This window comes from Oryzias latipes, chromosome 21 (assembly GCF_002234675.1).
Source record: "Oryzias latipes chromosome 21, ASM223467v1".
Classification (NCBI taxonomy): Eukaryota; Metazoa; Chordata; class Actinopteri; order Beloniformes; family Adrianichthyidae; genus Oryzias; species Oryzias latipes.
Genome location: NC_019879.2, coordinates 1,222,947 through 1,246,671, shown reverse-complemented (window position 1 = coordinate 1,246,671; position 23,725 = coordinate 1,222,947). Strand labels below are relative to the sequence as shown.

Here is a 23,725-nt window from a genome sequence, read left to right as displayed (position 1 = left end):
TTCTGAAGAAGAGGTCAAGCAAAGAAACATCTGTGCCGAGTCCTGCGCTCACTACAAAGCTGAGACGTGGATTTCAGGATGAATATTTTACACTACTGCATCTGAGCTTTCATAATCACACACACGCAATAATTCACTCGTTCCCCTTTTCTAAATGCAGCCGACTGTGGCCTGACAGCAGCTGCTTTCCTCATCGGTGTGACAACTGATGAGTCAAACCGTGTGATAGTCTTTTCCAGGGCAGAACATGTGTCATCCTCAGCTGATCCAGAGCAAGGCTTCTGACACATGTAGGCCACCCCCCAAGATGAAGAAATGTATTTGAGGAGCTGAGGCTTTTCCAGGAATGACCTACTCAATGACCTCCAGGAAATCTTATGTGAACAAATACAAGCAAAGTCTGAATTCAGAGCAGAAGTTACTAAATTAACTTGTCTGTTCAGATATGATCAATGATCACATGACAGCTGAACAAAAACCACATTTCCACTAGAAAATGAAAAAAGTCCCATCTAAAACATGTCAGGTCATCTGCTTCATGTTTCATTTATTTTGTCCTCAATTTTCTACTTTAGTCATCGATAAACCGGTGGACATCATGTCCCTTTTTCTACCATTAGTGTTTAACCTGAAAGAACAAGATTATTGTATATGAAATATGGATCCATAAAGATTAGAATGGTTGGAATTGGGCAAAGTAAAAACACAAAGAAACAAACAGGCTGATTAATAAAAATAAATCCTAATTTATTTCGATTTGAGCTTCACTGTGGGAAAAGTCTGGATGGTCTTGTTTTCAGACTTTTTTCAGTCCTTCTGATATTTAGCTGAAATGCTTCCTGTTTGTTCAACAAACAGACAAACCAAGTCTTGACTTTCATCCATCAGAACTCTTAGAGATGGTTGGCGCTGTTTTTCCTCGGCTGCGTTCCACAGCCTCACACGTCCTATTGTCATATTAAGGGATTTCGGCTGTTGGACCAGTCCAGCTTGAAACCAGCAGCTTGTTTCACTTGGATGGATGTCCCACTGGTGGAGTTTATCTAGAGATCATCTTTTATTTAGTCATCTCTTTTTGCTCTTGTCACACTTAAGCATCAACTGTTTTTGAAGGTCTCTGCATTGATAGACATCTGCAGACATGCTCAATGATGCAGAGGTCAAACACAACACAAACACACAATACTAGGAGAGCTGGCAGATGGTTTCATTGCAAATCTGCTGCTTGCAGCAACACTTTCTAAAGGAACCTGCATGAGGACTATCAGGACATCAGCAGTCACATCCCTTTAGATCCGTCCAAGCGTCCGACCCAAAGAAAGGAGTTGTTGGCAGTTTTTCAAAGATGAAAAGAGCATCAGAGTCGTGTCACGCACCTTTTTTACTGCACAAATTGTTAAAAATGTTTTTAAAGAGGCTGGAAAATAGTTTGAGGTGTCCTCACCGTCACACCCTGGTTTTGTCCTCACTTATAGTTGGTGATTAAGTCATTTTAGGAACTTTTTAAATTCATAATCATCTGTGTTCGGCTGAGTTCTCACCTGTCTGTTCTGAAGCAGCAGCAGCTGCTTTCCAGCCTGCTGAGAATGTCCTGCACATTCTCCTCATTATTCTGAAGCTGTTTTGTGCCACAGAATCAGAACACGGGAAGGTGCAGCTCTAACTGCAGCATTTCTGCTCCCACTTAGTTCCCTAAAAACTTAAACCAGGACAGCAGCTCCTTTAATGCTGTCAGGAACTGGTGGTGCAGGAGCCAAAATGCAGAAGACCAGGCCTGGTGGCAGAAACTAAAACATTTAACAATAAACTGAAACATGACAAAGATGACAGAGAGAAAAAGGTGTCAAAGCAGAGCAGATGACCTGACCAGGATGAAGTGAAAACCAGACACTTAAATACACTAAATTCACAGAAATGAAGACAGCTGTGGATCAGGATAAACCTGGAACTGGTTTGACCGACAAAAAGGGTCTTTTCAAAACAGAACATGACCAAAACCAACCAGAGTTCACTATCCTTAAAGACGTGTCCAAAGTAGATGCTGGTAAGCTGATGCTCTGCACTTCTGCTGAGGGCGAATCTCCAGCGAGCCAACAGAACGGCTTCAGATTGGTGTCCAGTGAGTTTCAAGAGATTTCTTTCAGGGCTGTGGTGTATACGTTCTCACTGCCAAAAGACTTTTAGCACCACCTAAGGGCCGTGTCACACTGCTGCTACGTACAACTAGCGCGCATTGCACCGATGAAAATAGGTCATATGTGAATATATGTAGAAAAACTGAGAAAAGTTGTGGTGTTTATGTGAGATATTGACAGATGTATCACCAATGAACCAAGTTAGAAACCAAGAAAAAGTACGGATAGTCCTTGAAAAAGAACGTGCAAATCCAGGCTCCATGAAATGTCTTCACTTTGAAATTCAGAGCACTGGACAGAAATCACATGAAATCAGCACCATGGACAGCGCCCACCCCGAAATGCTTTCCCATGATCCCACCCGCTCCAAGTCAGCTGCTAGGCGCGAGAAGAGGGAGTCCGCTGGGGGGGGGTCCCCGGTGCGAGCCACACCTGGGGAGATCCACAAAGGGGCCAGTTGGCATCCAGAGTCCAATCTGAGCCCCCCGCGAGAGACCCGCTCGTCCGAGCAGGGGGAGCAGGAGACTCCCACTCGGTACAGACTGCTGGAGGGAGGAAAGATTGGCCAATTGTGCATGAACCGTGTGGGATTGTTGTGCTGTTTATATACAATTCATTTGTGCGTCAATTACGAAGGCTCAAACCTTTCCTCTCAGGGCTTCTAGTTCACAAGAAATAGTTTTTTCTTGAAAAATAAGACATGTGATTTAAAAATAACAGCTTCAGAAGAATCCAAAACTTCCCGGTGGAGTCACACATGACATGACGCACGTGATGTTCAAGAAGATGTGCAGACAAAATCACTATCTATTACAAAATAGATTTGTTCATGTTTTCATTTAATCTCATTTTAATTCAATTCAATTTTATTTATATAGCCCAAATTCCCAACCACAGTCGTCTCGATGGGCTTCGTATTATTGAAAAAGTTAAACATAAAATCAAAAGGATCATGAATACATGGAATTCAATAGGAAAACACTAAACTGAACGAACAACCTCTCTGCTCCGCTCCATTCTGATCATCACCGTCAGACAAACAGATCCATGAACGTCTCTGTTTTCCTGGTGAAATGTAGCTTCGATATTGCTGCCATTTTTGTTGCAACGCTAATGTTGACGGTGTGAGGGGCTGTAAGCCAGCAGGAGAGAGGGTAGACAAAGAGACAATGGTTAATTAGCAGGCTTACTTCCACCCTAACCGCCCCACCCACGAGTCCTGCAGAAAATATGTCCTAGGAAACGTTTCTGGCTGAAACGACATAAAGCCGCTGGGAACGCTTTGAAAACTGATCAACAGATGATTGGAGCTGGACTTTAAAGTGTTTCCAGCTTTGCAGCTTCCCTCAGCATTTTTAATACAACTTTGATGAGGAGTAAACTGGTTCAGGTTCTTCCAAAGAACAAGACTGACATGCTAAACCGACCAAAATCAGAACATGGACAAGGATAAAAAACTAGATCAGAGGTGATGTCACACTGCCAGACCACAGGTCTGAGCCTCAAAGAAACTGGGACTCCATCATGTGAAGCCCTGCAGTCTCTAGAGTTCTCATAAGTCCAGACAAAAGCATCCTAGTGAAAGACTCAGATGTTCAGCTGATCCCATGGAGCCTTGATGCTTCAGGCTGACTATGAGAAGCAGGTTTGGATTTCTTACTGTTGCATAACTGAAAGCATCAATCAGGGAAGCAGAATACTTGGTCTGACTCAGAGTCCAGCATCTCCAAACTGGTGAGCAGAAGGACCAACATGATGGACGGATTCCCTCAGGAGAGACAGACGCTGGAGGAGCCAACCGGTCAGATGTGAAGCTTTTCCCGGGCTGCTCTGTCTGTCTGAACGGGCCGCTAAACCACCGCGTCTCGCCCCCCAGCTGACACCTACAGCCTCCTCATCCTCGGTGCCGATGAAGATGAGGAGGGACAGCTTGATGAAGGCGGCTGCAGCGGCCGGCCCGCTGCGCGCCCGTGGCCGCCGCGGCGGCTCTTCCTCCGCAGTACCCACCTCCTCCTGCGGCGCCGGGTTCGGCCGCTGCTTCGGCGGCTCCTTGGTGGCGGTCATCGTCCGGTTACCGGCGCAGAAACGCCAACAGATCCACGTCCCTTTTTCACGAGCGGGGTCAGAAAACAGCTCGAAAGCGTCACGACTGAATGTCTGCGGGGGGTTCGGTCAGCGTGCGCACGCCGCGCGTTCACATCACAGCCGCGGGAAAAACGTCCAGGTGCTTCGGACGTGGAGCAGAGATGCTGTCATCCTGGATCCGCGTCCTCCTGCTGCTGCTGCTGCTGCGAGGAGCGGGGGGGAGGAGGGGGGTCCTGAAGGGGTGGGGGCTATTTTTGCGGGAGCCCCGGTATAAAATGGGAAGAAGACGTCCCAGCAGCATGCGTGTCTCCAGCTCAGAAAGGTGCCACCCCCCACCACCGCACACACCGCGCGCGCGCGCGAGCCTCCATCCTCGTTCCGGTGCGCCACCGGTGGCCCGGAGCTCCGGCTGAATGCAGTAAAGGCGGGAGGAGGCTCGGCCGCAGACCTGCGGGGGGATCAGTGTCTGGAGCAGACAAGTGACACCAGGAAGCCAACAGATCTACAGCTGCGATCCAGGAATCCGTTAGTCCCACATCCAACCGGATCTGTCCGAGGAAGAACCGATTTACTAAAAATAATCCTTTTAAATTTAGACAAACTGATCAGAATTAGGATTGAGACATGGTAGGTCTATTTTACTACAATGAAAAACGACCAAGTGCATCAGCGGACAACACACACGTGATGTCATGAACACGGATCCGTCCATCATTCCAGTCCAATGTGTGGACAGACTTTGAATAAAGTCATGTGACCATCCAGGGTCTAGAATGTTCTAAGAATGTTCCTTCTTAGCTTCCTGCTAATTCTCAGCCCTTCACATCAAACATCTGTACCTTTCTGATTCTGCAGCCTGTTGAAGGTCTGCAGAGGTTTTCTCACATCACCGTCTCTCCTGACACTTGAAGAATGAAGGTGATGGTTAAAGACTCACTCCCCAAAGAGGTTTTTGCTGTTTTTAACATGTTTTTGTAGCATTTTTCTCTTCCTGATAAACATTTAGAGCAGAATTTCAAATTAAGAGGATTTCTTTATTCCATCCTGATGAATCAGGAGCAGACAAAAAAATGCAGTTTCGAAAAAGCTCACGGTTGTAATGGGCGGAGCCACAGTCTCTGCTCTGCTCCATTCTGATCATCCACCGTCAGACAAATGGATCCCTGAATGTCTTTGTTTTCCTGGTCTGATCTGCAATCTGGATCTAAACTGGACGCCTGGAAGGCTACAATATTTCTCGCTTTTTTATTGCACGGTTAATGTTAGGTTGGGGTTGTGAGGGGCTGTAAGCTGGTAGGAGAGTTTAAACAAATGATGGGATGTCAGCAGAGGCCAACGGACCAACTCAGAGGTTCATTTCTAATGAACTCCTGCAACTCTCCAGAAACTATGTCCTAGAAAACAGCAAAGCTTTTTGATTTAACCTAAAAATGGACCCGGATGTGGGCGGGGCAAAGACCTCGCGCTTCATTCCAGCTCCTTGTCTCACTCGGTCGCTCACAGTCCCAGCAGAGCTCAGGCCCTGTTTGGAGATTTTGTCTGCTGTCATTTCTACTCATTCTTGTCCTCCATCCATCGCTTTCTTTGTTCTGCTTTGGAGTAAACCAAGAAACGAGTTTACTAGCAGCGGCAGCAGACAGCGACTCGTCTGGCGGTACTTGAATCCCTCTGCTCAGCCCATCTAGTCTGTCTAGTGTCACAAGCACAGCCCCTGCTGTCCCAGTGGCTTCCAGCCCTGCGGGGGCCGCTTGCAGATGATGTAGATCTAGGCTTGAACACTTTAGCAGCGTCACAGCCCACAGCGCTGGTTTTCCCCAAGCGTTCCTTTGGTAAAAACGCACAGTCAGTCGGCCCAGGCCGTGCAGGACCATGGCTGGAATATTCAGCAAAGCTAACAATTGCTTTTGTTTCCCCACAGGACAGAGATTTGATTTTCAAAAAACGAGGATTTAATTATTAAAAAACTGCACTGGAAATAGACAAGGGACTCAAAGCAGGCATCAAGTCAATACCTCATAAAAAATGCTAAAACCTGGTCTGATATGAACCATTCTAGTGGAAAAAAAGAATTATACAGAAACAGATGGAGAAGTAGTTCAGTTCCTTGCAGGAACCTTCTTTTCTGGATGTTAAGTCCTCTGCAGAAAATGGCGGGAAGTGAAAGTGTCAAACTTTCCAACGAGATTCTTGTCCCAAGAATAATGTTGGAAACAGAGTTGAAAAAGACTGATGCTGACGACAGCGTAGTTTGTAGACCTCTCCACTGTTTGCATCTACATGGATATAAGAAGGCCTTTCCTCAGAATGTCTGTGACCTCCACTGTGATTGGTGGATCATCTTCTTTCTCTTCTCTGTCTCCAGTTCTTAGCCCGTTCTGCTGCACTGTGCTACATGACAGGAAACAAAACGTAATTATTTTAGCTCACTAGAAGGACACGACGAGAAGCCTGGACATGGACTCGTTTGGAGTTTTGCAGAAGAAAACAGACGATTAAAGCTGGAATGACTGATGGAAGCCATGCTGAGTGTTCAGAACTAAATAAACTAAACGGATAAAAAAGAAACATAAGAAATAAAAGACACAAAAACTCAAAAGGATAAATAGCTAAACAGATAGACAAACTTTAAAATAAGTTAAAAAGTGACAAAAATACATAAAAATAAAGGAAAAAGACAAAAAACTAAACCAAAAATAAACTAAAAAAATAAAAGTGACAATGTATGTAAATAAATAAATAAGATCAATAAATGTTAAAAAAGGAAGACAGAACAGAGATGGATAAACAGACAGACCACCTTAAAATAAATAAATAAAAGTAACCATCAATCACTCCCTCCCTCCCTCACAAATAAATATATTAAAAAAAATAGAAGATCAACAGGGCATTAGCCAGTGTCACATGTGCCTGTCCCAAGCCCGGGTAAATGCAGAGGGTGCAGTCAGGAAGGGCATCCTACAGAAAACCTTGAAGAAAAGGAGACGATAGTTACAGCACAGTTAGGATTTACTTTTATGCATTTCAGGAGCTAGGGAGTCTTTTATTCCCCAACCTCTCAGTTTATCCAAACTAGCCCCCCTGATATTATGTCTGCAACCCCAACAGGGGCTGGCTTGATCCGGCCCTGCCTAAAAATCACATTAATAATTAAAGAGCACTGGAAACACTTTAAAAATGGTTTAAAAGATGAGATGAGAGTTTCACATAGTAAAGTAAATGAGCGTTTTTCTTTCTTCATGAAGAACTGCAGATGTGCTGTGATTCTGCATCCTAATCCATCATTAATGTGCTGAAGACTGAACACAGCAGACAGAAACGGAGCACTTGAACCCACATCGTGCAGGACAGAAGAGGAGACGCAGAGAAAGCCTTGGGGAGGAGTTCTACGGAGGCGTCTGCCGTTAATGAAGTATTCATGACCCCGTGGCAGTTTAGTGCAGACACTCAGAACTCTGGGCCACCTCGCTCTCCCTGAAAGTTTCATGAGCGAGTCGTCTCCACGCCTCTGCAGGGGCAGCTGCTGGCACGTCTCAGACTCCAGTTTTATCATCAGGCTCTCCGGAAACACAACAATCACAAAGCTCACCTCCTCCTCCACATGCAGTTGGATTCTACAGCTTTCTGAAAAATAAGTGACTTTTTTTAACAAAGTCTATTAATAAACACTAACCCAGAGCTGAAATCCTCTGAAATCCTGAAACTTTGCTCCACAATCATGAAGACTCATTTTCAAATAGTCTGTTCACTGATAAGAGTCATGCAACCCTGGATGGTCCAGATGGATGGAGTACCGGGTGGGTGGTGGGGGGCCACCATGTCCCAACAAGGCTGTGATGTCAGCAAGGAGGGGGTGGAGCCATGGGAAGAGAGCTGGTGGGCCCCTTTAGGGTCCCTGAAGGGGTGAGAATTACCAAATCATCTCCATGCATGAGATGCTGCAAGCAATGCCTCTGCATCATTGGTAGAAATGGAGACAAACTGATGGGGTGGCCCCCATCCTGATTGTGTGTGGCCCCCATCCTCCCTGACTGTGTGTGGCCCCCATCCTCATTAAAAATCGATTTAATGAATTAATTAGAATATTTTGTTATGGGCAATTTCAAAAATAACTAAATAATGATGCATTTTTGGCTCCCCAGAGCTTCCGTAGTCTTAGTTTAGAAAGACTCTCTTAGAAAGAGGGGAAGAAGAGAGAGGGACGTTAGAGAGAGGGGGGGTAGGAGGGTGATAATAGGAGGGGAAGGGGGGTAAGACCATGAAGCAGCATAAAGCAACAAGTTTACTGGTTGTTAATCATTATGGCAAGGTTCAAATGTAGTACAAAAAGGGCGGGGCCTGTCCACACACTCAAATGTTATAAACACACCTGCTAGCTGCAAAAATGTCCACCTGTCGACATGTACACAAAACAGATAGTGTTCACACGCATACTTATGCCTTAAAACCAACTAGTGTGAAATATTTCAGTCATTCAGTCATGCAAACTGTTAGTGCAAAGGTGAGCTAACACCTGTGCTCAGGTGTTTATGTTCTACTAAAATGAATGGTGGAACGTGAAAAGAAGGAGGGAGAGTGCCCAGCCATCCCCACCCCAAGACCCCCACCGCAGCAGCAGCGGCAGCCGGAATCCCCCCAACGCCACACGGGAACCGGCAGGGAACAACCGCCGCCCGGGCGACCAAGCCCGCCACCCAGGCCAGGGCCAGCAGGACCGCCGCAAGGCCCCCAGAGCCAGAGAGCAGGGAGGCACGGAGGGAAAGAGAGCGCCGCCCCAGCCCAACCAGGAGAGCAGCCCCCCCGCCGCGCCGGGAGAGCCCAACGCAGGGCCCCACCGGAGAAGGACGCCCACAGCCCCAGACGAGCACCCCACCACCACCCAGGAGTTCCAGGCATCCCCCCGCCCCAACCCCAGGTACGAGCCAGGACCCCCCAAGGGAGACCCGCTCCGCACTCCAGGCAGCCATCCGCCCGGCCCACGGTTGGTCCAGGGAGGAGCAAGGCAGGGGCCTGCCGCCCCCGCCCAGGAGGGGGGAACCCCGGGGAAAAAAGAGGGCCCACGAGGGGTGTTATAAATATGTCCCGACCAGGCTCGGCCACAGTTGGAAATTTGGCGGGGCCCAGCGCTCAGGAGCAGGGACCAGAACCCACCCCCCAGGGACACGAACACCCCCGGCTCAGATGTAATGTGAACCCCCCCACCGCGCGGAGAGAGCACCGCCGGGCCCAGGAAGCCGGCACCCCGGGGACACGGCCGCCGTCGCAAAGGGGCCCGTACCCCCCACCAAGGAAGAGGTAGGGGACAGATGGTCCTAGGTCCCACCTTCCTTGCAAAATATGTGTGCGTGTATGTGTGTTTGAGAGGGTGTGTGTGTGCATGTGTGTGTGTTTATGTTGGGATGTATATATTGAGGGGGGAGGGGTGTGTGTACTAAGGGGGGTGCAGTTAAAATTGGCGGGTAGGGCACTAAGGGGACATCTCCTGATTACTCACAGTGACGTCCCCCCCCCCCCCCCCCCCCCCGGCAAGAGGGCCAGGCCCACCCAGCCCAGGAGCCAGGGAAGGGCCGATCCCAGCCCCAGGTGTAGATGGGATACAGTGGAGTTTCTTAACTGAATTAAAACCTTAAACCCCGGATATGAGCTGTATTGTTAATCCTGTAGAAAATGGTGCTACTCTCAGGTGAATGTTTGTCTCCTTTTAGTGTAGACTACAAAGTGGGACTTAAACACAGCTGGGACTTTGATTCCAAGAGTGTGTTCATTTATTTATCCCAGAGATGGGGGTTATGTTTGACTTGCGTTTGATTAAATAAAAGCAAAATTTGCTTTAAGTTGTCTGCCGTTTGTACTTGTTGCTTTCCTTAAGTCAGTGGGGGGGGGATCGGAAATTGAATAAAAAAAAAAAATAAAACCTCAACCCTATTGAGAACCTGTGGAGCATCCTCAAGCAAAATACCTTTGAGGGAGGGGGGGCAGGTCACAACCAAACAGCAGCTCTGGGAGGCGATTCTGACATCCTGCAATGAAATTCAAGCAGAAACTCTCCAAAAACTCACGAGTTCAATGGATGCAAGAAATGTGAAGCTGCTTCAAAATAAGAGCTTCCATGTTCAAATGGAAGTTGACCTATGAAGATGGAATAGCTTTGAATTTCAGTTCATATGACCTCCTAATGCAGCAAATTCAACTAATGACCACTTTCAGTTCTAAATGAATGAATGAATGAATGAATGAATCTGTACTTCTAAAGCACTTTACAAAAGAAACTTCATGTAAACGATTGAAAAACTGTCAATCTATTTTTCGTTTTGGGGCTTATGACGGACCACATCATTACAGATGTACCTTTACAAATAGTTTTTAGTTTGTTCAGTTTTCCACCCGTGTATTTAGTTTGATAACGCTTCACAAAAGCTTAAAACAAACTGCATGTATGGAATGTTTGCAAACATAACCATAAGGGAGTAGAAATGATGGCTCTCCGTGGGCAGAAAACCTGTTCACACTCAAATGTTATCCGCTGTTTTCCTTGAATTTTGAGATTTAGATCAGTAATTACAGAATTATGCCAAAAGCGGCGACTGTATTCCTTTCCATCTAGTTTTAATCTCTGCTTTATCTTTCCAAAGCATGTCCTCTACAGCAGTCGCTTGGTAATCTATCACAGCCCTCCACCATCTTCCCCCACAATCTCTGTCCTCAACAAACTGCCTCTAACCTTGTACTCCACCTCTGAGCACTATCCTAATGAAATCTTAATTACAGGCAGCATCCTTGCTGGTCATTCATCCAGGTAAAAGCCGTCTTGCTCATAAAAGCCCCGCTTCGCCTGCAGGACTCTCAGCAGAAGTAATGCTTTGGCCTGCTTGACATCTACAGTTTCTGCCCATTGCTTGAACTCTGCAGTCATGCTTGGACTAAAGTAGCACAACTTGAAGCTTTTGTTACCGTGCCTCAAACATATGTACCCATTCCTAAAACTAAATCACTGCTTTGCTCTCCAGCTGCAATTCTGCAGCACGCTTCCACGCACTGGGTCCAGCAAATCTACTCTATTTTATACAGAAAACTTTGTTCAAAGAGGAAATCTCAGGGTGGAAAACACATAAAATACAAAACACATCAGGTAACCGTTCAAATACACACCTGAGGCCACTTACAGTAAATGAGCCTCATGACGCATGCACACTCAGGACTCCATATCTACTGCAGTGGTGATGGGCGATGCCACACTTTAAGATTCAACACGATAATGATTACCTTCTACATTAAATATTTGGGGGGATCTTTTGTTTTTAAGCAGATTATTAATTATCCTAAAAACAAACCATCAAAAAATGAACTTTAAGATGCAAGGTTCAAAATATCAAAATACAAACCTTAAGCAAATAACATAAATAAGAATAAAAATGTAAAAAATAAAGAGAACCAAAAATTCTCGTTTTAGCTTTAGATTGGTGTTTATGAACAGCAGCAAATGAACATTTTCACGTTCGATTGCGCTTCCATTTCTCCCGTCTTAGAAAACAGAAACAGTTCTGAGAGATTTCTTTTCCACCAAAGCAAAGATCCTCATTCCTTAGGATCACTTTGTCTTTCACGTGTCTGTTTGCTGTACTATTGCTCTGAAAAGCCAAAACCTACGGGTCAAACTCCTGTCACGATTCTCATGTGGCTGACGTTCTATCAACTGCCATAAAATACGTCCGTGCAATGCTTCATGTTATTGTCCACTTTGCCATTCTTACAAACCGTCTGCTCGGGCCACGCTGTGTCCTCGCAAAGGGACGAAAGGATGTTTTTGGTCGTTTATCTGATCAGTGTGACTAAATGTTTGTCCAACATGTGAAGGGACTGCAGTGGTTTCAAACAGTGGCTACAGCTCTTCTTTCAGTAATCATTTCACTTGTTTCATCTGCCCGCGTGCTGCAGTAGGGAGGATTAAAGAAGACAATGATGCCATTCGGGTTCGTCTCTGGGATGCAGAACACAAATCCCGAGAAAGGTGACCTTGTCTTTAAAAGCTCAGCTTGGCTCTGCTATCTTGGAATACCGACGCTCTTGACATTTTAACTAACAGATCTGTATTACGGAAAGACAAACAAGGATGCAGAGAGACTGAGTTATGCGCTCACATAGCTTTTTCCCTCTTGTAAACGCCCAGACATCGACTGCACTTAGTTCAAATGTTTGATGATCCCTCACATGGTTTCTGTCTGAGTGCTGGCTGTTTCTTCAGTGCCTTTCTTATTGTAAATGGCATATACTTACTGGATGTGATGCTTTCTTAATGGCTATAGCGCTTTACAGTCACAGTCCCATTTCCCCATTCCCACACACACATTCACAACATTCACACACACACATTCACACACTGATAGCGGCTCCACTGCTGAACACCTGTGACCATCATGTGGGGTTCAGCGTCCTGCCCAAGGAAACGTTGACACACGTGCAGGAACGGAAGCTGCAATCCTCCATTTGGAGGTCGACCGCTCTACCCCTGCACCACGGCTACCTAATAGTTGAAGCTTCTCTTCTGTTTCTGTTGTGTTCAACCCCATGAGTCATTATTGTAGTGAAGGGAGGCTGTTTGAGTCATACATGCACAAACAAACACAAACTCTCCTCCCCTCACTAACGTGTCACTAACGTGCAATTCTACACTTTCATTAAACAATCAAAGATCCAGTCAATAAAAAAATATTAGACGCTTTTAAAAAAGTCAAGCAAGAATGTGGATGGACTTGCTGAAGTGGACACATTCTTGACGGACACGTCTGAAAAAGGAGTTCATGCTTGTTCTATTGTGCATGGAGCGTCAACAGAACCGAGTCAGTGTTCTCAAAGGATGATGCAGAAAAAGTCATCTGTCCCAATCCAAGGACCCGAACCGACAGAAGCAGTTATATAAAGATCTAAATGAAAGGAGGCTTAACCGTGACTGAAATAAACAGATATAATCTGAACAAAAAGGATAACCTGACCTGACAGAAGCCAAGAACACTAAATAAAATATGTGCCAGTCCTTATGTATGTTTGGAGCTTTTATTTCCCCATATCAGCAAATACATTTAAAATTAGTTTGATCAGAAATATTTACTGTGGTGTTTGGACCATAATGTGCACCTCCAATCCTTGACTTATGAGAGAACTTAGGTGTAGACATTTGGTTGTGTCTGCTAACCTGTGGTACACAGCGCTCAAAAATCTGTCAAAATGTTTAAATACGACTTTAGTGAACTGCAAAGACCTCTGATGGAGCGCTATAGGTACCTACTGTACAACAGGAAGGAGTACAGCAAAAGTGGCGTTACAACTGAACAATGCTCAGTTATTGTTTGCTTAGTCTCCCTGGAAAGCCGTCCTAATGCAGATAAAGAAGGTGTATATGAACAACAACACAGGTTAGGAGGAAAACTTCTTGTCCTCATTCTGGGAAGTTACACATCTGGTGACCTAATAGTCAAAAAATACAACAACTGTGACAAACATCTTAACAAGCGAGACATCAAAAGACAGAATGAAGGAACGGAGATCTGTTGTAATCAACACTTTCTGTTTAGATCAGAAAACTTCAAAAGATCTATTTTGCACTAGAAACTTAATAATACATGCAAACACAATAATTGTCCTCACAGACATGAAGGTTGAGGTCTGTGATTGGCTGGCTTTTGTGGCACATTCGTAACCTGGTGCCCTGCTCTGATTCAAATGCCGAAGAGAGAGAATGTCTCTCGAGTGAATATTGTCTTGATTGCACATAATTTTGTTTAAAGTTTTACGCTCAAAACAGTGAGTGTTGCTTTTGGAATAATGGCGAAAAAATTACTCCATAGAAGCAAAGTCGTTTCTTTTAAAGAAATCTGAAGATTTGAAAACAAGAAAAACAAAAGAAGGAAATTGAAGTGCATTGATTCACGTGTGTCAAATTTAAGGCCCGGGGGCCAAATGTGGCCCTCAACGTCATTTTCTGTGGCCCGCGAGAGCATAAAGGTTTTTAATTTCTTAAAATAAAAAATAAAAATTGTTGTGTATTTATTCATATCTGGGGGGAATTGGACTTAAACTATTGGATTGGTCAACTATACATCAGGACTTAAACACTGTCCATATAACCTAACAATCAAATGTGAAAGGATTTATGCTAAAGTAACAAGCAAACAATTATGCAGCTGGAATTGTCACTTTAAAAAGTTATAATAAATAAATAAATGGGTTATTTAACATTAAGGAGTAGTTACATTTATTTTTCATTACATTTAGTTACATGTATAAGTTACATCTGGCCCTTTGAGGACAGACACTACGCTGATGTTGGACATCCAATAAAATGACCCCAATGACCCCACTTCCATGAACATGTAGGCAATGCTCTGCTCCCTCTAAAAGGCACACATGTAAATACAGAGATGCTCACACACGCACACACACACACGCGAGCACAGCGCGCACACACACACTTCATTAAAGTGATGCAGCTTTCCCGGAGGGACCCCTTCTCATTCAGAACCTTTGTGTTTGTCCAGAAGGATTCCCTCCCTCCTTCTTTGATCCATGATCCCACTTTTCCGGTGATTGCTTCAATCAATATGTTCAGTCTTCTACCAAAAAACTATCATCTTATATGTTGACCCAGTTTGGCCAATGACACTGCCATTGCACGTCCTGCACCCTGTTTTTAACATTTTATCAGCTGGCGATGCTGTGAACCATGAAACCCAGAGCATCCATGCTCAGTCTGTGCTGCCTGAACCTGCAGCACTGCTACTAGCTGGCACTTCTGGTGCTGTGCTCCAGCAAGCTCTAAATTTAGCAAAGCTTCTCTGCACAGCCAGTAACAGAAGGTTTTTTGTCAAGCCCAGAGGAGAAACTGTCAAATAAAAGGTTTACTGTTTAATTCTTTTGTCATTTGTTCCTCACAAAGCTTCTGGACATTCCCCCTGATTACCTGTTGGTTATGAGGTCTTGTATGACAAAAATTACCCATCATCCTTTACAAAAACAGTCTGCTCTCCTTTTAATTTTTTGACCGTTTAAAACTAATTTCATTTTCTCGTGCTGACAAGATAATGAACAACATCCTGTAGCTCTTCTCTCTCTTTCCTGCACTCAGACGCTTCTGTTTTAACTCCCTTTATTTTGTGGTTCCTGTTACCAACAACAGAAACGTTCCCCAAATGTTTTTTTTCAGTCATTTCATTTATTTATAAGTGGAGCTGCGCTCCTCAGATGCCTTAAAGCCATCTCATGCTCCAGACCCCCCCCCCCATTTCCTTCCAATCAAATACAGACCCAGAAATGTCACGGAAAAGAGTATTTTGCATAATTCAATTTAAAAAAATGCATTTCCATTGACTGTAGATTCAGGGACCACTGTTTTATTCTTTTCATCTAGGATACTGTTAAGAAATCTGCCAAAATTCAAGACCCTGCTGACCTCAAGAAAGAGTGGATGGAATGAGGTGGAGGAACCGCTTCAAAAACCACCACATTCAGACGCATTCAGGAGACGGACTCCAACCGTCAGGTTCCTCGGGTCAAACCACGTCTGAGCCTGGACCAACTGAGGGAACGTCTCTACTGGGCCAAGGAAGACTGCCCAGCGGTCCAAGGTCTTGTTTTCTGATGAAAGTAAAGTGAGGCTTTTTTTTGGAAGAGTGGTGAGCAGCAAAACCAGTCCAGTGTGAAATATCAGGAGTCAGTCATGATTTGGGCTGCAATGTCCAGCACTGGTGCTGGTAAACTCTGCTGTCTTCAGTCCAAAGTCACTGCAACAGTCTAGCTGAATGTAGTAGTGGACTTCATGATTCCATCTGTTGAGGATCTGGAGGAAGATGCAGATTTTCTCTTCCAGCAGGACCTGGCCCCCGCCCATACCATCAGAGGCACCAAAACCCGGTGTGATGCCCATGCCATCACAGTTCTTCACTGACCTGCAAACTCGCTGTCCCTAAACGCCATTGAAATGTGTGTTTATTAAGAGAAAAATATGGAGAGGAACATGAGGGGTACAAGACCATAAAGCAAAGAATAGCTGACAGCAAGCATCAAGTAAATATGAGCTCCATAACTTCCCCGCAATGCCTCAAGCTGATGTCATCAATGCCATGGCACATCCAGGCAGTCAATAGGGCAAACACCAAATATTGAAGATGGGCACATCATTTAGAAAATATTTATTTTGATTGATTTAATGTAATCATAAGCTATGTCTTCATCTTTTTCCAAAAACAGAGATAAATGGTGATTTCGCCACAGTGTTCTAATTTTCTGAAACCCTGTTTTTGTGGGTTTCATCTTTTCTCCTCGGACCTCAGACCTCAACAAGGCCCAGATCTGCTGCTCACTGGATATTTCCCTTTTTCAGACCATTCTCTGTAACCCCTAGAGATGGCTGTGGGTGAAAATCCCAGTAGATCAACAGTTTCTGAAATAAGTTCTTAAATTATATTTTTTTATCAGACATGGCTCGTTTTTGTCAAACGTACCTTACATGTTTCGGTGGAATACCTTCCGCCTCCGTCAGAGTCGTCCGACATGTAAGGTACGTTTGAAAAAAACGAGCCGTGTCTGATTAAAAAAATAATTTAAGAACTCTTGTTTAAATTTGTAGACACTATGAACTTTATGGAATTAGTTTCTGAAATACTCAGACCAGCACACCTGGTTCCAAAAACCATGCCATGTTCAAGGTCACTAGAAATTTCACAAGAACATGTTATAAAGACGATTTTCATTGGAGTGGGTCTCTTTAAGCGTGTGAAACTGAAGACTGAATCCACTCTCCGTCCACTGGGTTTATTCAAACTATTTTGTTGGTTTAAGTTTGAATAGCACCCTCTTGTCACGTCAACAATTAAAGTTTCTATACAGAAGCTTTGGTTGGTAAAGTCCTTCCTCCCTTTAATGAAGCAGATCCCTTAAGACAACAGAACTTAAGTGTGCCTGGATAAATGAACTTTCAACAGTATTCCCTTGGTCCTCTCCAATTCTAGAAGGCCTTCAGCAGGTCATTAAGCTGCAACAGCATGTTGTTAATTGATAGATTCTGGTTTCAGTCCTCATTGCGTTTTGATTCACAGCGATCAAATGAGCAACACATATTGGCAGAACACTGATAGATTGGTAGCAAGCACTCAGCATGCATTAGAGTCATTGTGTATTGAGTCAATATTGTGTACTTTGTTTTTTAACTGTGTTACGGGAATCAGGATGACCCAAAAGCAGGAAGGAAGGAGCAGGAGGAGTGAGGAGAATGTTTTAATGGTAAATGGCGTATACTTATATAGCGCTTCTCTTTCGAAGGCCCAAAGTGCTTTACAGTCACAGTCCCATTCACCCAGTCACACACACATTCACACACACATTTAATTTAACCAAAAGGTACCAATCCAAACAAGACATCGCTTTAGCCGAGACAAGAACATGAATAACCAACACAAAACAACACTGCGACACAGAAGCAAGTGAGCTTTAATTGGATAGTTTTTTCTCTGGGGGGGGGGGTATTTTTCCTCCTCCAAAGGGGGGAACAAGAGAAAAAGTTTGAGAACTACTGCTTTGAGGGATCCTTCTGGATCAGGATCGCTCACCCTTGGATCTCTTTAGGCGGCTGCTCAAGGCCAGGAGCCTTTGTTTGGCAGTTTCCAGTGCTTCAGGTATGGGCATCTGTATCTCTGAGGTCAGGGGTCGTGAACAAACGGCTCTCGAGCTGCATGTAGTTCTCGGCCAATAAGCATGCGGCTCTTTGCGTCTAATCATATTTTCTATATACTGTGGCTCATTTCATAGTTTTTTCCCTCTTAAACCAGACTCCAATCCATCAGAAGGCATTAAAGATAAATAATAATTAAAGTAATTGGGCAGTGTGTGTGCTTGATGCTGCTCCCGACACATACGTGACTGCCAATCATTTGCGCGGGTTACGCCCAATGCCAGAAAAAATAACTAAACATTAGATGTGCTGCAGACTGTTACCCTCATGGTCAAAATTCAGAGTATAAAGAGAAACACAGGACGTTTCTGGAAGAACAGGGAGATTCTTCCTTTTTTACTGGATGGAATAGCAAGTCACTATGTTTATTATCATGAGCTGTTGGAAGTAGTAAAATAGTTCATGGCAGAAAAGAACAAAACGTGTCCTGGAGAAAATTAAAAACTCTTCCTGATCTGACATAAATCATCTCCTTTATTATCAAGTTGAAGCTTTTCAAAACGGCCATCATGCCACTCTCCTCTGTGGAGCTCACAGCAGAAACCTGCAATCCAAACGAAAAAAGCAGAACGTGACACTGCTGCTGGACGGAAACTTTACTTTGTGGTTTGAGGACCTGCAGCAGATCACTTTTCTCATGGATCCTTTAATCCAGAGACTGACTGCCTGAGATCCCCGCATGTCACTGATGAAGCAGTGAGAGAACCGGAGATGATTGAGCTGAAATCTCTTTGAAAGAAGGCCCTGCTACGTTTTGGAGAACGGAAAAATACCCGTGTGTAAAAGATCTGATCTCAATGTTCTCCTCAATATGTCTCAATATGTCTGCCAGTCCCTGTTTATTACCTTGAAACACGTGAAATCAAGGTGTCGGTCCATTCTGACCGACCCTCTTGTAAAGGAACTGATCAGAGAGGCTACAACTGGCCTGGGGGTTAGCCCCGCCATCAGCCCCTAAGACTCATGGGAAGTGGGGAATCTTGGGTGTAAAGACATGAGTCAGGGGGCTGTGAGCAGAAGTGATGTCCATGCTGATTGCCTATACAGTCAGGACCATAAATATTAGGACAGAGAGACATTCTTTCTAATTTAGTTTCTGTACATTACCACATTGAATTTTAAATAAAACCACTCAGATGCCATTGAAGTGCAGACGTTCAGCTTTTATTCCATGGGTTGAACAAAAAGATTACATAAAAATGTGAAAAACTAAAGCATTTTTTAAACACAATCCCTTCATTTCATGGGCTGGTAAGTCATTGGACAATTGACTTCCATGCTATTGCACGGGCAGATGTGGGCAATTCCCTTGTTGTGTCATTATGAGTGAAGCAGATTAAAGGCCTGGAGTTGATTAGAGGACTCGTGCTGCACTTGGAAGATTTTTCTGTGACAGACAACATGCGGTCAAAGGAGCTCTCCATGCAGGTGAAAGGAGCCATCATTAAGATGAGAAAACAGGAAAAAAAAACCATGCCAGAAATTGCTACAGTACTAGGAGTGGCTAAATCAACAGTGTGGTCCATCCTGAGAAAGAAAGAAAGCTCTGGTGAACTCAGCAACGCACAAAGACCTAGACGTCCACGGAAGACAACAGTGGTGGATGATGGCAGAATCATTTCCATGGTGAAGAGGAACCCGTTCACAACAGCCAACCAAGTGGACAACACTCTCCAGGAGGTGGGCAGATCAATATCCAAGTCTACCATCAAAAGAAGACTGCATGAAAGTAGATGCTAGTGGCTCTGGGACACTAGTGTTTATTGATGACGTGACACAGGACAGAAGCAGCCCAATGAATTCTGAGGTGTTCAGAGACAGACTGTCTGCACAGATCCAGGTGAATGCAGCCAAACTGATTGGGCGGCGTTTCATAATACAGATGGACAACGAGCCAAAACATCCAGCCAAAGCAACTCAGGAGTTTATTAAAGCAAAGAAGTGGAATATTTTTGAATGGCCAAGTCAGTCACCTGATCTTAACCCAATTGAGCAGCATTTCACTTGTTGAAGACTAAACTTCAGACAGAAAGGCCCACAAACAAACAGCAACTGTTTGCTGCTGCAGTAAAGGCCTGGCAGAGCATTCAGAAGGAGAAAACCCAGCATCTGGTGATGTCCATGAGTTCAAGACTTCAGGCTGTCATTGCCAACAAAGGCTTTTCAACCAAATATTAGGAATGACCATTTGGTTTTCAGTTATTTCATTTGTCCAATTACTTACCAGCCCATGAAATGAAGGGATTGTGTTTAAAAAATGCTTCAGTTTTTCACATTTTTATATAATCTTTTTGTTCAACCCATGGAATAAAAGCTGAACGTCTGCACTTCAATGGCATCTGAGTGGTTTTATTTAAAATTCACTGTGGTAATGTATAGAAATGACTGTAAGTGGGTGTGTTCAACTAAATGGAACAGGTAGCTCTCCAAAGCAGCCAGTTAATCAGCAGCTCAGCACTTGTTTCCCTGTTACAGTGATGAACAAGCCGTGTCGTTACAATATTTTAATATTCCATCAATTATCGGTTTTTCATGAATGCATCAAAATACAACTCTGGGGTGGTTTATTTGTCAGGAGTGAACATTATGACACACTTAAAAGCTGAAAAGGTTGATCCTGCATAGTATAGACCCTTTAAGCTGCTGGAATTTCAAGTTCTGCTTGCGTAAATAGTATTTTTCTTTTTTGTATGTTTTTAACATTCTTTAGTGTACAAGTGAATAGTCAATTGCAAGTACACACAGTTTCGCAAAAAATGTTTTGTATGACTTTAAAATCTAGAATCCTGCACACACAAACCCAGTGAGTCTGCTGTCCCTCCAGCTCTGTCACTGCGTTAAGGCTGAGAAGATCCACTAGTGATTGAAATGTAGCCTCTGTTTACGGCCTGTAAGCTCACAGGCAGCATTTGGTCACTAAACAGATGTTGTGTGTTCTTCCTTTCAATGAATTTTAATCACCCCCCCTCACACAGGTAATCAATAAGCCATTTCATGGAATCCGCATGAGCACGTGCACAGAAAACATTAAACAGACTAAGCTGAAGTGAGGAGCTTTTGCTCAAAGGTAAAGCGAAGAAGCATGCAGCTCTTCAGGACAGCGTCCTCATGTCAGACCTATAGGTCTGGGTACCAATCATTTCCAGAATCCATTCGATTCACTGGAGCCTGGATCGATTTGAATCACGAGCTTTTGATTCTCTCGATCCACTCGATTCTATTTAATTTTGAATTTACACAATTTACACATTTAGGGATGCCTGTGAATATATAAAGCTGGTCATTTAGTCAGCAATGTATGTTTAAGGCGAACAACCGTTAGCATCAGCTGTCCTATGGGAAATTCCATTATACGTTAGCATCAAACTTCGCTTCGCTCCTGTTATCCATTGGGTCAAATGAATCTTTCAGGAAAGGCCTGAAAGATTGATCTTTTCTATTGATCAATGTGTGATTCATTAAGCTTCATCATTTATCATTTTCTAAAGCACCTTCCACCACCAGCCAAGGAGGCCCAAAGTGCTGCACACATGGAGAGCACGAAGTAAAAGCAGAAACCAAATAAAGCATCGTAGAGACAAATAGAAAAGAATAAAAAACATGAAACAATTGAAAAGAGAATAAAACCAAAGCTAGGCTGATGCTAAAATGCTAAAATGGAGGAACAATTCTTTTTTAAAACCCTCCAAGAGTGTGACCTCTCTAATCGCCGGTGGCTTGGATTGATTCAGTTTGATCAATCGATTTTCCTAACCCAGCCCTACTGATACTAAGAACATTTGAAGAGGTGACCCATGTTACGTATTCCCTCCAAAAACAATGAAAATGAACGTCAAAGTTCCAGCAGTTTTCATAGCAGCATGGAGATGTTAGAGCCAGAAGATCCTCGCTCACCGCCTTCCAGCTTTTATGACCTGACCTTCAAAGTTCATTTTAAGGATCCCAACCTTCAAACCATTTTCCTGTCATGACAGTGGCGTCTTGGTGAGGCTACACATGCAACATTTCAACTCCATGATCCATTAACACAAAACCTGGTTTCCTGAGCTGAACCCATTCACTGCAGTCGGAACCATAGACGGCCAAAGAAAACTGGTCCATTTCCTTTTCCTGGCTGAAACGAAACAAAAACTCAAAGGAACGCTGAGTTCTGGTTTCATTGGTGGTGGATGCATCAGTTACTGGCCATTCAGAAAACACGAAGGCCAAACACAACATCTCAAACAAACAACTTTTTAATGCATCATCTCAATAAAAATACAGATTCCAGAAAATAGTTTGGAAATTTCTCGAAATATTTTCCACTCCCTCCTTCCCCCATTCATAACCATAAACACATCTAAACAAGGCATTGGATAAAAGGAAGGATAAATAAAGTTGGGCCAAAACAGCCGGTCCTGTCCAGGTCAGACGAGGAATTACGCAGAAGACTAAAAACTGGAGGGAAGATGAGGGAAGAGGGGGAGTCAACTGGAACTTCTGGGGTAAAAATGAAAGGAGGAACTCAGGACAGATCCACCTTCAGTGATTCTGCCCCCAGAGCTTAGTACGAGTGGCTGAAGGAGACTGAAACTTCCAAGATGGTTAGACATCTGTGCAGCTTGGACCTGGCATCTTTTTTTTGTGCATTTGACTTCTAAGATGTGTAAAGGAATGTCAGCCTGATGGAGTAAATGAATGCTTCTCATTTTCCAAATGGAAACTCTCCAAAAGTAAATCCTTCTGCTGTTTTCTTAAATAAAACAGCTCTGACCTTAAGGAGATGGGCTACAATGTTTGAGGACATCACTAGAAATGGTTTTCTTGAAACACTCCAGAGGTGCTGCCAGCAATCGAGGACCAAATCCCTGATCGTCCAAGGCAGAGCCGTAAAACGTGATGGATTGTTATCTCTGTGAGGAACTACAAACATCCACCCTCACTTCTCACAGCCCCCCACCCTCAAATGAGCAAAGAGATCCACCTAATGCAGTACCTGGACTTTTTCCCTAAGAGGAAACCGGAGATCAGCTTAAGACACAGAGAAGCACATTAAATTCCAGAAAAGTCTTTTTCATTTGCAGACAAATTAAAAAACACTCACTGGGCATCAACATGTTGAGTACAAGGATTCCTTTAGCTCTTTTTTTTTCTTTACTTCCACTTTTCCTCTGTTTAAAGTTCATGTTCCGTTTCCAGCTTTTGTGTATCTGCGTTCTTTTAATCCTCTTCACATTTGTAGCCTAGATGTTTTGTGTTCTTTTTATGGAAGGCATTTCATCATTTTTACAGGTACAACCATTTGGTACCTCTCTCACAAATGCTATAAAAGATTAACATATAAGTAATAATGCATTTAATGTATACTGCACCACAGATTTACACACAGCCTCAACGTAAGGGTATTTGGACACAACTTTATCGCAGGAAACTAAAGCTGATTGTTAGCTCCCGTCTGAGATGGTCTGGCCTCCATCAGGTGCACGTGGTTTCTCCACACCAGGACCTGGAGGTCAGGCTCTCCGAGTACCTGCGGCTTAACACTCATTAGCTTCAAACTGCCTCATGTCTGCTGAGAGGAGGAGATAATTACAGTGGGTCACGAGTGATAATTGCCAGAAGAGCCTCCTGACCTCTGGTCTATTAAAAGAAAGTTATTTAAATCCCATCACTGTGGGCAGCTTCTGTCCTTTATGCTCGTCTTTAATTCAGGACTAGATTCAGATGCAAGAAAGGTTCAATTATCAGCAGGAAAAGTTTAGGGGGATTTTTTTGAGTCAGAGCAGACAAGCCGTCCTCCCAAAATAAC

General features: G+C 43.9%; 1 protein-coding gene across 2 annotated transcripts in view; it reads right to left on the bottom strand.

Moving 5' to 3' along the window:
* dpp10 (dipeptidyl peptidase like 10) overlaps positions 1-23,725 on the bottom strand; it is a 102,226-nt gene that overhangs the window by 52,734 nt on the left and 25,767 nt on the right. The window contains exon 1 of one of the 2 annotated variants that reach the window (XM_023950654.1): positions 4,143-4,662. The exons of the other annotated variant lie outside the window; for it this stretch is intronic. Within the exon in view, the coding sequence (XP_023806422.1) occupies positions 4,143-4,199 (57 nt within the window). The 5' untranslated portion in view covers positions 4,200-4,662. Of the gene's footprint in view, positions 1-4,142; positions 4,663-23,725 lie in introns of those variants that run through there. 2 annotated transcript variants of the gene reach the window in all.